Below are 14,023 nucleotides of genomic sequence, written 5' to 3' on the forward strand. Positions count from 1 at the left end.
TCAACGTCCTTTTCTGAAACGTTGGGTCTTCTCTTGCAGGATCGGCAGACTAACTGGAAGACTTCCAAAGGAGCTGGCAGATGACGTGGTCGGTTCTGTGTTGGATTGTTTCAGGTAAACCTTTAATCTGAAACCTGAAAGAGACTTGGTCTGGGTACTCTTAGCGGCTGACTTTTTTTTTTATTGTTGTTGACCCAATTTCCTTAGCCCAACAGAACAGCTTTAGTCCTGCTGTTTACTCTTTATGGATCAGAGGTGGTTGGATTTGAGATTTTTTTTCCGTCAAGGGGTTTCTTTAGAGATATGGCTTATGAGCTGGTCAGTGGGTTTGCCATGTTTTGCATATGGTATTTAAGTGCTCCTGAAGTCTTAGCAGTGCACTGAGTTTACCAATTGTAATTTCCTTTCATTTTTTTTTTTGTGTGTGTGTCCGTGTAAGAGTTTTGGGAAGAGGTCACTAGAATCTCTGGAGGGAGAAGAGAGGATTTTTAGGGCAAGGCCCTTAGGGGTCCAGGATGCAGATTAATTTGAATGTGCTGATCACTGTCAGGTGCTTTTGGGTAGAGTTTTCAAGATCAGACAGTGAGCATGGAAACCCTAGGAGAAACTGTAAGCTCACTGTGGGCAGGGAACGTGTCTACTAACTCTCTTGTAGTGAGGTAATGATGATGGTATTTGTTAAGCACTTACTGTGTGTCAAACACGGCTGGGGTAGATAGAAGCTAATCAGGTTGGACACAGTCCCTTTCCCATATGGGGCTTACTGTCTTAATTTCTGTTTGACAGATGAGGTTACTGAAGCCCAGAGAAGTGAAGTGACTTGCCCAAGGTCACACAAGTCAAGTGGCAGAGCCTGGATTAGAACCCAGATCCTTCTAACTCCCAGGCCTTTGTTCTGTCCACTAGGCCATGCTGCTTCCCTACATGTCTTTATACTATATAAAATATATATATTATTCAGATTAATACCTGTCATACCCTATAAGCCAATTTGTGTGTGTCGTACGCTCCCAAGCATTTAGTACAGTGCCCTGCGCCTAAGAAGTACTCAATAAAAACCATTGATTGATTATTAAGTAGGACATAAAGAAGACTGGTCATCCCATAAGTGTGTATTGAAGACCAAGGGAGCTCTCAGATGTTTTTACCACTCAGACTAAGTGGGAATATATTTTACCATAGCACATGATTTCAGGGCAGTCGTTTGGGTCAGCAGTAGTTCATATCAACAGCTTCCAGGATAATTGGCTTAGAAAGAGTAATTAGAGAAAGGAGATTTTACAATCCCCCTCAAAGGCTCCAGAAGTCTCCTCGGGCCCAGTAGTTTAAGGGAGGAAAATGGAGACACCATAGGTGTAAAAGGTAATAAATAATAATAATTGTGGTATCTTTTAAGTGCTTCCTATGTGTCAAGCACTGTGCTGAGCTCATGGGTAGACACAAGATAATTGGGGCTCACAGTCTGAGGAGAACAAGTATTGACTCCCCATTTTTCAGATGGGGTACTGAGGCACAGAGAAGTTGTGACTTTCCAAGATCACATAAGTACGTGGTGGTGGCAGGATTAGACCCCAGGGCCTCTGACTCTTAGGTCCATGCTCTTTCCAGTAGGCCACATTGGTTCTCAAGACTGACATTGCTTGAGGATACCCAAAGCTCATTCTCTAGACTGTAAACTCGTCGGCAGGGAATGAATCTGATCTGTTATTGTATTGTACTCTCCCAAGCACTTAGTGCAGTGTTCAACACACAGTAAGTTCTGAATAAATAAGATTGACTAACTGACCCCACTGAGGGTCATCTTTGCTCCTCTGACATCTGCTCTGTGGACTTTTCATTGGAGGAATCACTTTCCTTGAGAGGCTGTCGGGAGTCCAAACCTAAAACCTTTTTAAAGCAATTTATTATCTTCTTGGTTAGCTTTGCTCCAAGCAGATTCTTCTGCTGCTTCCTCTAGGGGCCCGGCTTGTTGGGTGAAGCAGATGGTTTAGAGAAAGCAAACCTGAGGTAAGGTGAGGGCAGAGGAGTTGGGAGCTGAGGGGGAGGCCGAATGAAACTGTAGTAGGCCTGAAGAGGGGTAGAATTAAAGGGTCTGGAAGGGCCCTTCATTCGGTCATATTTATTCAGCACTTACTATGTGCAGACCACTGTACTAAGCACTTGGGAGAGTACAATGCAACAATAAACAGACACATTCCCTGCACATTGTGAGCTTATAGTCACTGCTCTCCTCCCTTCGGGGCAGAAACAGGTGGAAACAGCACAGGTCTCTAGTCCCTGTTCTGCCACTGGCCTGCTGGGTGGCCTCGGGCCAATCACTTAACCTCTCTGTGCCTTAGTTACCTCATGTGGAAAATAGTTCTACTAATCTCTATCTCCCCTTGCCTCCCAGCGATTTTGTGAGGGCAAAATGAGATCATTAATGTGAAAGCGCTTTGGGGAAAAATGAAAAGCACTCTGCAGAATCAAGCTCATTGTGATTTGGTGGTGGCATGATGAAAAACCTCCAAAGAGATTTTACATCTTCCCTGAGTAACTCTGGCCAAGGTTCAGTCTGCACCTCTTCCCCCCCATCCTTTTCTCTCTCTATCCCCCTCTCTCCCTCTGTTCCTCTCTCTCTCTCTCTGTCCCTCTTTCTCTCTCTCCCCTCTCCCCTTTTCTCTCCCCCATTTTCCCTCCTCTTTCCCCCTCCCCTCTCTCTCCCCCTCATCTCCTCTTCCCTCCTTCCCCCCTTCCCCCTCTCTCCTCCTTGCTCTTTCCCTTTCACTCTCCCTCGCACTATCTCCTTTCCCCCTTTCTCCCTCCCTCTCCCCACTCTCTCTTTCTCCCTCTCCCCTCACTCTCTCCCCCTCTCTGTTTCTCCCCCTTCTCTCGCCTCACTCTCCCTCCCCTTCTCTGCTTTTCCTCCCCACCCTCCTCCCTCTCGCCTCCTGCACACTACCAGCTCCCCCCCCATCTTTTAATCTGAGTTCCCTGTGCTGCAGTGTTGTTCTTTCTGACTTTATTGGAGATGGAGTGTGGCTGCTGGGGTCCTCCCTTCTGGGTGAGAATCTGTCTTGGGTCTATGGTGAACCGATTAATGGTATTTATTGAGCTCTTACTCTGTGCAGAGCACCTTAATAAGCATTTGGGACAGTGATGAAGACCATGCAGTTGCCTGGACACCCTTTTCCTCTTCTTTCTCCAACTGCTCCTGAATGCCAGTATCATTCTGTCTCCCTGAAAGTGGTTTTCTGACCCCCCAACTTGGGCTCTCTCTTCTGAAATCCAGCCCTTTGCCCGCCCGGCTTGCAAGAATCAGGTGCCCCTGAGGCTTCCTCTGCCTCGGTACCAAATGATGGTGTGCACTGCAGAACCCGTTTGGCAGGCTGGAACCTGCTAGTCGAGTCGTCAGGCAATGTACTGGTTCTTCGAGTCCCGGTCAGCACAGTCCCAGACCCCACAGCTGGAGAGAACAGCCCTGGACTTCTCTTCCCCTCCACTGGGCTCTAAAAAATCCTTGCTGGGAGATTTCCCCCTCCCTCTTTTCCTCATTCCACCTAACTCAGAAACTTTGGAGCTAGAATGAACTTCCTTCTTGGATCTGGTGGGGCACAGCTGATCGCTAAATTAATGCTAGTAAGAAGAATTATGGTATTTGTTAAGCACTTACTTTGTGCCAGGCACTGTACTAAGAGTAGGGATGTATAGAAGCAGTAGTTGTGGTAATAATTATTGTTGTGGTATTTGGCAAGTGCTTACACTGACCTAAGCGCTGGGGTAGATACAAAGTAATCAGGTGGGACAAGGTCCCTTCTCCCACATCGGGCTCACAACCTAAGTGGAGAGGGACTAGTAGGAGTAATTTTGGTTCCCGGCACCGGGATAGATAGGAGATAATTGGTTTGGACACAGTCTCTGTCCCATATAGGGCTCACAGTCTAAGTCGAAGGGAGGAGAATTGAATTCTCATTTTCCAGGTGATTTTGAGGTCTGTCCTCATCCTGGAACTAATAGGTGCAGTCCTTCCCCTCAAAGAGCTTCCAGTCTAGCAGGAGAGCAGGCACTAAAATAAACTGCAAGTAGGAGGAAGCAACTGATTATCAAGGTAGCTACATAAGTGCTGAGGGATGAGGGGTGGAGTTAGCTTGACAGGAGCCAGATGTGAGGCTGTGGGATTTGGGCATCCTTTAAGTCATTTGGCTCTTTTTTGGATGTACTTTACTTTTTTAAATGTTATTTAAGCACTTACCGTGTACCGCAGGTACAGTACTAAGCTCTGGGATGGTTATAAGGTAATCAGGTTGAACACAGTCCCTGTCCCACTTAGGGCTCATGGTCTTATTCCCCATTTTCCAGCTGAGGTAAATGAGGCCCAGAGAAGTGAAGGGACTTGTCCAAGGTCATACAACAGAAGAAGTGGCAGAGCCAGGAATAGAAGCCAGGTCTTCTAACTCGCAGGCTCGGACTCTTTCCACTTGGCCGCCACTGCTTCTTGCAAAGCTAGATTCTACCCTAAACCTGTGGAGCAAAGAGAACAGCTCCGCCCTTTCTCGCTCCAATATGTACCCGTTGAGGGCAGTGGCTTCCTCAGTTGGCTTTTTCCCCAGGCAACTGAGAAGAATGCAAAGCCGGGAGCTGGCTTGGCTTCAGGCTGTCTGATGCCTTACCCAGGGGGTAGCGTTCCCCGGGGAGTTGTGCCTTCGCCAAACTGAATATATGAGGAAGTAGGGGGAAAAAAATATTTCATCATACTGACTATCGATCAATAGAAAGCGACTTCCTGGAGTCTCACCTTAAGGGTTGTAGGAGATAGAGGGACAGGACTGGGATTTCCTTGTTCCACTTTAGAAGAGAACACAATACGATACTCTTTAAGTAGTCGTGGGCACGGTAACGTGCCTACCAACTCTGTTCATTCGGGTGTATTGAGTGCTTACTGTGTGCGGAGCACTGTACTAAGCGCTTGGGAGAGTACAGTACAACAATAAACAGACATATTGCCTGCCCATTCTAAGTTTACAGTCTGGATTCTAGAGTCTTCAGTCTAGAGTCTCTGTTATATTGTACTCTCCTAAGCGCTTAGTACAGTGCTCTGCACTCAGTAAGCACTCAATAAATACGATTGTTGGATTGATTAATGTCAGAGAAGCTTGTTTTTCAGAGAAGCAGAGCTGGGATTAGAGCTCAGGTCCTCTGACTCCTAGGCCCGTGCCCTTTCCATTAGACCGTGCTGCTTCCAGCTGAATGGTTTATGCGTGTCCTGAAAGTGGAAGCAACTTAAAACATTTACCTGAGTTCAGTTAGTGCAGTAAAAATATGGAAAAGCAGTGTGGCCCAGGGAATAGAGCAGAGGATTGGAAGTCTGACGAAATGGATTGTAATCCTGCCTCCACCTCTCTCCCCAGGTCACCCAGCAGGCAAATCACTTGACTTCTGTGCCTCAGTTTCCTTATCTGTAAAATGGCAATTCAGTACCTGTTCTCTGTTCCAGACTGAGAGTCCCAAGTGAGACAGAGAATATGACCAATCTGTATTCTATCCCAGTACTTAGTACAGTGCTTGGCACATAGTAGGCACTTAAGTATCGATATTATTATTATTATTGTTATGGGACTCACTGTTTTAATCTCCATATTACAGATGAGGTAACTGAGGTTCAGAGAAGAGTGATTTGCTCAAGGTCACACAGTGAGCAAGTGGTGGATCAGGATTAGAACCCAGGTCCTTCTGACCCCCAGGCCTGACTGTGTCCCTAGGCCACGCTGCTCGTTGTGTGCAGGGAACTTGTCTACCAACTCTGCTACACTGTACTCTTCCAAGTGCTTTGCACAATGCCCGGCAAAACAGTAAGCGCTCAGTAAATGTAATTGATTGAGCCCTATCTGGGACATGGATTTTGTCCAAGCTGATTAGCTTGTATCTACCCCAGTGCTTAGTACAGTGCCTGCACACAGGGAGTGCTTAACAAATGCCATATAAAAAATTGACTGTATGTCAAGAATATTGCTGTGTGAGGTGGTCATTCCAAAGGCTTTCCACTTGGACTCTGGGGAATTAGTAATCAACTTTGAGACCCTGTCTGCTCAGGAACAGTTTGGAATCAGATAGGCTAGTCTGTCAGTCACTCATATTTATTGAGCACTTACGTAGTAAGCGCTAGGGAGAGTATGATATACTACTAAGCAGTCACATTCCCCACCCACAATGAGTTTATAGCCAGGGAGACATGCAAGTAAATAAATTACAGATGTAACAAATTGCAGATATAATAAATTACCCTGTATCTATTCCAGCGCTTAGAACAGTGTTTAGCACATAGTGCTTAACAAATGCCACAATTATTGTTACTATTAAATTACTGATAGAGTAAATAAACTACAGATATTTGGCAGTGAGTCAGCAGCTTCCCAGCCGTTGCAGTGACCAGAATCCACTGGAGCATCAGCTCAAGAAAAAGTACCTCTGGCCCTTTCTCCTTGGGCAGTGACCTGCACTTGGCCATGGGTCTAGTTGGGGCAGTTACCTCCTGAGACCCCACACCCCCAAACCTGTCTGATGTCGGAGACTGGGTTTGAGGCCTGAGCATGGTTGGGGTGTGGAGGTCCATTTTCTGGGAGCGTTGGGGCCGGGAGGCTGGAGGCAGTACACTCTCTAGGGGACCCTAGAAGACTCCCCTTTCTTGGTGAGCTGCTGTGCTGTCGGAGAGAGGGGCTGGGTGATCTCAGCAACTGCGCCCCAAGTTGTGTGAGGGACGCAAGGTTGGGGGCAACAGCGGCACAGGAGACAACCTCCTGGGCCGGATGGTGGGGGGAAGATAAATGAGGAAAAGTCGCCTCCCCTTTGACCCTCTCCAAGCGGGGTCCACGCTGGCCTAGAGGTGCCTGGAACACCGAACCCTGTGACCATGGCTCCCCTTGTCCACTAGATCTAATCTCCAAAAGGCGGGGCTGGATTCAGGCCCAGAAGAGCCTGCAATAGGTAACGTGGGTGGCCGGGTGAGGAGACCGGGGAGAGGAGGAACGAGAATTGATACATCCCCCCTGACACCGTGTTGTCAGCATATCACCCCCAACCAAATGGCCGCAGCTACCTTGTTGGCCCAGGGGTGTCCGATTCAGCTAGGACTGTTGTCGCGGGGAGACTGTGAGCTCAGTGTGGGCAGGGAATGTGTCTGTTATTGATTCATTCAGTCATATTTACTGAGCACTTTTTGTGTGCAGAGCACAGTACTGTGCACTTGGAAAAGTACAATATAACAGTCAACAGTGACGTTTCTTGCCCACATTGAGCTCACAGTCTAGTTGGGGAGATAGACATCACTACAAATAAAATTACAGATATATATCTAAATGTTTTTGAGCTGGGAGAGGGGAAGAGCAAAGGGATAAATAAAATTGCAGATATGTACATAAGCGCTTTGGGGCTGGGAGTGGGGAAGAGCAAAGTCCTCTCCCGTGCACTTAGTTCAGTGCTTTGCATACAGTTAGCACTTGGTAAATGCCATTGAATGAATGAATGAGGCATACACTCGTACTTGGATTTGCTCCCTTTTTCCACCCCGCCCTCAGCCTCCCACAGCACTTATGTATGTGTCCGCAACTTGCATTAATGTCCGTCTCCCCCTCTAGTCCATAAACTCCTTGTGTGCAGGGACCCTGTCGGTCAACTCTGTTGTATTCTATTTTCCCAAGCGCTTAGTATAATGCTTTGCAAAATACCATTGATTGATGGAAAAGAAAGAGGGAGGGGATTCTGATCTTGCAAGCAACATTGTGGCTCTCCAGACTGGCAGGAAGGTAGCCAGACAGAGACAAAGAGGTAGCCCCTGAACTGGACCCACTGGCCCTGGGGGCCGGATTGGAGAGAAACCACTCGGATTCTGGAGGGCCGGGAACAGGATGTGCAGTTAATGCTTGGCTGTCAGGTGATAGTAGGTCAATCATTTATTGAGCGCTTACTGTGTGCAGAGTACTGTAATAAGTGCTTGGGAGAGTTCAGTATAACAGACACATTCCCTGCCCACAAAAAGCTTACGGTCTGGAGGGGGAGACAGATGTTAATATAAATGACAGATTTGGACATAAAGTGCTGTGGGGCTGGGAAGGGGGATGAGTAAAGGGAGCAAGTCAGGGCAACACAGAAGGGATTTGAAGGAAAGGAAAAGTGGGTTTAGTCAGGGAAGGCCTCTTGGACATGTGCCTGATGTCTGTCAATCAGTCAATTTTAATGAGTGCGTACTGTGTGCAGAGCACTGTACTAAGCACTTGGGAAAGCATAATAGAACAATACCCAAACACATTTCCTGCATACAGTGATATAGCAGTCTTGCCAGTTGAAGCCTAAAATGCTGAGATTGGGGTGAGGTCCCTGACCTCCCTGGAGCATGGATTTCATTTCCCACAATAATAATAATGATGGTATTTGTGAAGCACTTACTATGTACCAAGCACTGTTCTAAGAGCTGGGGTAGATACAAGGTAAACAGGTTGTCCCATTTGGGGCTCACAGTCTTAATCCCCATTTTACAGATGAGGTCACTGAGGCACAGAGAAGTGAAGTGACTTGCCCAGAGTCACACAGCTGACAAGCAGAGCCCGGATTAGAATTCCCGACTTCCCCAAACCTGTGCTCTTGCCACTAAGCCATGCTGCTTCTCACTAAGCCATGCTACACAGTGAACTGGTGTCCCCGCCCCCCCCCTTTTTTTTTAAATGGTATTTAAGCACTTACTTTGTACCAGGCATTGTACTAAGCACTGGGGTAGGTAGAAGCTAATAAGGTTGGACACAGTCCCTCTCCCATTTAAAGCTCAGTCTTAATCCCCATTTTACAGATGAGGTAACTGAGGCACAAAGAAGTGAAGCAACCTGCCCAAGGTTAGACAAGTGGCCAAGCCGGAATTAGAACCCACATGTCACATTAGAACCCACAGGCCGCTTCTCTATCAAGTAGGCCATGCTGCTTTTCCCGCCGCCCATGATGGAGAAAGCCCCACGCCCAGAGGGGACCAAGGTTCATGTCTCCCAGCCCCCTCTCTTTACCAAGAATTCTCACCAAAGAGGGGAAATTTCTCCTGGCACCGAATCAGCCGCCAATGGAGAAGTCCCTACCCAGGAGGTGCCTGCCTAAGCTAGAATGGATTTTTCCCAGGGTGGTTTGGCTCCAGGCCATGGGAGCTGGAAAGTATAGGAGCATCTTACCTGAATCATTGTTTTTTTAGGCAGAGATCTGCTTGAATTATCCATCGGCCCAGAAGCAGCATGGTTCTACTGGATAGAGCACTTGTTATGGGCAGCGAATATGTCTGCTAATTCTCTTGCATTGGACTCTACTATGTGCTTAGTTCAGTGCTTTGCACATCATAAGCGCTCAGTAAATGCCATTGATTGATAGAGCACGACCCTGAGATGCAAAAAGCCCTGGTTTCTAATCGTGGCTCTGCCATTTGCCTGCTGTGTGTCCTGGGGCAAGTCACTGAACTGCTTTGTGCTTCACTTTATCTCATTTGTACAGTGGAGGTGGAGATTGTGAACCCCAGGTGGGACAGGGACTGTGTCCAACTCGATTAGCTTGCATCTACTCCAGTGCTTAGTACAGTGCCTGGAACCTAGTAAGTGCTTAATAAATACTGCAAAAAAAAAAAAAGTCTGTTAGAAATACTGATTCTTAGTTGTTAAAACCATAAAATGGCATCTTTTTGGTTGGAGGAAACTCTTTTTAGTGAGTTTTCTTAATCCTGGAATATTTGATATATTGCTTCACTTATAATGTCTGATGTGTTATCTGCGTGGTATGTGTATTATATATGAAGTATATAATATCTATTACATGCTTTATAATGTCTGATAGTGAGATTCTGTTAAAGACATTTGGGGTGAATCCTTTAAAGGTCATGGATATATACATGCTTTTTTAATTAAAGGGAAAATAAACTCTTGTAGGAATTTGATCATGAAAAAATGAACACTACTTCTCTCACTTCCTACTATGTATAGTAATCATATTTGTGGTATTTATGTGCTTACTATGTGCCAAGGCATCAGGTTAGATACAAGATAATGGGGTCCGCATTGGAGGGAAAACAGGTATTGAATCTCCATTCTGCTGAGGAGGGATGTGGGTCACAGAGATGTTAAAATAGCAGACAGTGGGCCCAGCTGGGATTAGAACCTAAGTCCTCTGACTCCCAGGCCTCTTCTCTTTTCATTAGAGACGAGAATTAGATTAGTCTCCGATGCTTCTATATTCGTATTCACTTAATAGTTTGACATGAAATACTTTTCCTAGCAAGTCCTAGAGCATGCCATGTCACCTCTTTGCATGGGTCTTCATATTTTACAAGGCAATTTATGGAATGGGTAGCCTCGAGAAGATAGATTTTATTTTTTCCAGTGAGAATCAATGGATGGTTTGTGAGTGCTTACGTGGGCACACCCTGCCTAGCGCATGGGAGAGTACAATAGAGATCTCAGTGAGATATCTAGATTCAGGCAGGCTTCGAGTCCAATGTTGTTACGATGATGATGGTATTTGTTAAGCGCTTACTATGTGCCTTGCACTGTTCTAAGTGCTGGGATAGATACAGGTTGTCCCACATGGGGCTCACAGACTTAATCCCAATTTTACAGATGAGGTGATTGAGGCACAGAGAAGTGAAGTGACTTGCCTGAAGTCACACAGCTGATAAGTGGCGGAGCTGTGATAAGAACCCACGACCTCTGACTCCCTAGCCCAGGCTCTTTCCTTTAAGCCACACTGCTTCTGTGGCTTCCCCACGGTCACACAGCAGGCAAGTGGGGGAGTCAGGAGTAGAACTCAGGGCCTTTGACTTCCAGGCCCGTGCTCTTTCTAGTAAGGCTAAGCCAACTCCCCCAGTCCATGTGGTTAGAAACCAGGAAGTTAGAGTGCTATCGTTGCTGCTATTAAATACCTGAGAAAAGTTTATAGCGTGAATCTAACCCCTCAAGTTCCCTGACCTCTAATTTAACCATCCTCTTCACCCTCCCTTTTGATTCATTCATGCACTTGGGAGTGTATCCTTTAAGCGCTTTTCTACTCACCCCACCCCCAGCCCCATGGTACTTAGGAACATAGCCTTGTGCTGTGCCGCTTCCCTTAATCTGTGATTTGCTTTAGTATCTGTATCCCCCACTAGATTGAAGGCAGGGATCGTGTCTTCCAACCGGTATTTTGCCTCCTACCTTACTTCCCTGATTTCCTACTAGTGCCAGCCTACTCCCTGTACCCAGATCTCGTCTATCTTGCCGCCGACCCCTCACCCACATCCTTCCTCTGGCCTGGTGCGCTCTCGCACTTCGTAGCTGACAGATGATCACTCTCCCCACCTTCAGAGCCTTATTAAAAGCACATCTCTAAGTGGCTTTTCCCGACTAAGCCTTCATTTCCTCTTCTCCTACTTCTCTGTTGCTTTTGCTCTTGGATTTGTACCCTTTATTCACCACCCTTTAACACTGATGTACGTATATGTAATTTATTTATTTGTATTAATGTTTGCCTCCCCCTCTAGACTTTAAGATCACTGTGGGCAGGGAACGTGTCTACCAACCCTATAATTTTTAATGGTATTTAAGTGCTTACTATGTGCCTGGAACTGTACTAAGCACTGGGGTAGATTCAGGCTAATCAGGTTGGACACAATCCCTGTCCCACATAAGGCTCACAGTCTTAATCCCCATTTTACAAACTGTAATGCGGTATTCTCCCAAGCACTTAGTGCAGTGCTTTGCACACAGTAAACACTCAATAAATACCCCCAAGCGCTTGGTACAGAACTCTGCACGCAGTTAGTGCTCAAGAAACACCACTGATGGATTGATTGGTGAATTGACTTTCTGCACGTTGTTAGTTTTCAGGAAACGGACAACGCATGGCACGGCGGATGCCTGGCTTTAGCTGAACTAGGCCGGCGAGGATTACTTCTGCCCTCTCGACTCTCAGACGGTGAGTACCGCCGCGTTTATCGGTTGATTTGGGCAGCCCGGGAAATTGGGTGTGGAATATTCCAGCTCATCCGGCTGCAGGCTTTGGACGGGAGTAGCAGCTCTGAAACCCCGGTCGTGAGATTCAGAGTAACCTAGTTGGACTTTGTCATACCCCGTCCAGTTTTCACCTCCGTGCTCTGGGAACCCGCAGCTGACCCCATACGAGCGGTTGGGTGGCGTCATTGTGTTTTAAGCTAGTTGTGTCATGTAGGCGGATATTTGCCCTTGAAGTTGAACCTACCAGTTGTATTTATCGAGTGCTTTCTGCGCGCGGAGCACTGTACTAAGCGCTTGGCAGAGGGCAGTACAAGAGAGTTGGTAGGAACGTTCCCTGCCTACGATGAGCTCTAAGTCCAGAAGGGGCTACTCTTAGCTCTAGATGGATCCCTAATCTTAGGCCCCTTCCAGGGCATGGTTCAGTTGCTGTTATACTTTCAGGTTCTACCCCTCTAGACTGCGAGCTCGTGGCAGGCAGAGAATATATCCGTCATATTGTCATATCTTACTCTCCCAAGCCCTCCGAACAGTGCTCTGCACAGGGTAAGCGCTCAATAAGTACAATCGAATGACCGACTGACTTGAAATGTAAAATGTGTTCCGTGATCCAGTGAGAGATGAAACAGTGCGGCAGGCGGAGGAAGGAAAAAAACAGAGGCAAGTTGCCTCAAGATGAAGGAAAATCCTGGGAATGATGGGATTTGAGAGGCTTTTTTGCTATATCACCTAGGACCCTCCCTACTTCCAGTCAATCCATCGATTGAGGGTATATATTGAGTGCTAACTTCTGTGTCATCTGTGCATTTGAATCTGTGACCTTTGGACTCTTGATATTTGTCCCAACCACAACCCCACAGCACTTGCAGTGTGGCTCAGTTGAAAGAGCATGGGCTTGGGAGGGTCATGGGTTCTAATCCTGGCTCTGCCACTTGTCTGCTGCATGACCTTGGGCAAGCCACTTCACTTCTCTGTGCCTCAGTTACCCTTTGGAGTCAGGGCTCATGAGTTCGAATCCCAGCTCTGCCACTTGTCAGCTGTGTGACTGTGGGCAAGTCACTTAACTTCTCTGGGCCTCAGTTCCCTCATCTGTAAAATGGGGATTAAGACTGTGAGCCCCACGTGGGACAACCTGATTCCCCTATGTCTACCCCAGCGCTTAGAACAGTGCTCGGCACATAGTAAGCGCTTAACAAATACCAACATTACATTACTCATCTGTCAAATGGGATTAAGGCCTGTGAGCTCCACATGGGGCAGCTAAAGTACCTTGTATCAACTTCAGTGCTTAGAACAGTCCTTGGCACATAGTAAGCACTTAATAAATATCATCATTATTATCTCTTTAAATTATACATTACAAACTGTATTAGTGTCTGTCTCCCCTTCTAGACTGTAAACTCATTATGGGCAGGGAATGGGTCTGCTAATTCTGTTAGTCCAGTAGTTTGCATACAGTTAGCACTCAAATACCATTGACTATGTGCAGAGCACTGTACTAAACACAGTACAAGTCACCCTGAGTAAAGGAAGAGCCACAGGATTTTTAAGCTATACCTGGCACCAGAGTCTCCATCTCTCTCTGGTATTTTATCACTGATGTTTGTGGGCTATAGGTTCCCCAGTTAACCTAAGCAACTCCCAGACCCATGCCATTTGTGACATATGGCTTATATATTGGCATGCAGTCTCCCCATCAGAAGCTTCAAATTTGGAGAAGAAGCTTGGCCTAGTGGAAAGAGCACAGGCCTGAGAGTCAGAGGGACCTGGATTCCGATCCAGGCTCCGCCACATCCGCGTGACCTCGGGCAAGTCACTTCACTTGTCTGTGCCTGGTGCCCCATCTGCAAAATGGAGATTAAACCTCTGAGCCCCATGTGGTACAGGGACTGTGTCCAACCTGATTATCTCATATTTACCCCAGCGCTTAGTCCAAGTGCTTGCCCCCTAATAAGTGCTTAACAAATGCCATTAGAAAAAATGCAAAGGGCAGTGTTCTGTCTCTAATTCAGGACAGATCCCACCTGCTGGACCTCATCCGAGAT

General features: G+C 46.8%; 1 protein-coding gene across 1 annotated transcript in view; it reads left to right on the top strand.

Moving 5' to 3' along the window:
• The window catches only part of TBCD (tubulin folding cofactor D), a 207,664-nt gene that overhangs the window by 42,059 nt on the left and 151,582 nt on the right, over nt 1-14,023 (top strand). The window contains exons 13-14 of the mRNA XM_029080077.1: nt 40-114; nt 11,849-11,943. Coding sequence (XP_028935910.1) covers nt 40-114; nt 11,849-11,943 — 170 coding nt within the window. The remainder of the gene's footprint in view (nt 1-39; nt 115-11,848; nt 11,944-14,023) is intronic.

Source organism: Ornithorhynchus anatinus, chromosome 15 (genome assembly GCF_004115215.2).
Source record: "Ornithorhynchus anatinus isolate Pmale09 chromosome 15, mOrnAna1.pri.v4, whole genome shotgun sequence".
NCBI lineage: Eukaryota > Metazoa > Chordata > Mammalia > Monotremata > Ornithorhynchidae > Ornithorhynchus > Ornithorhynchus anatinus.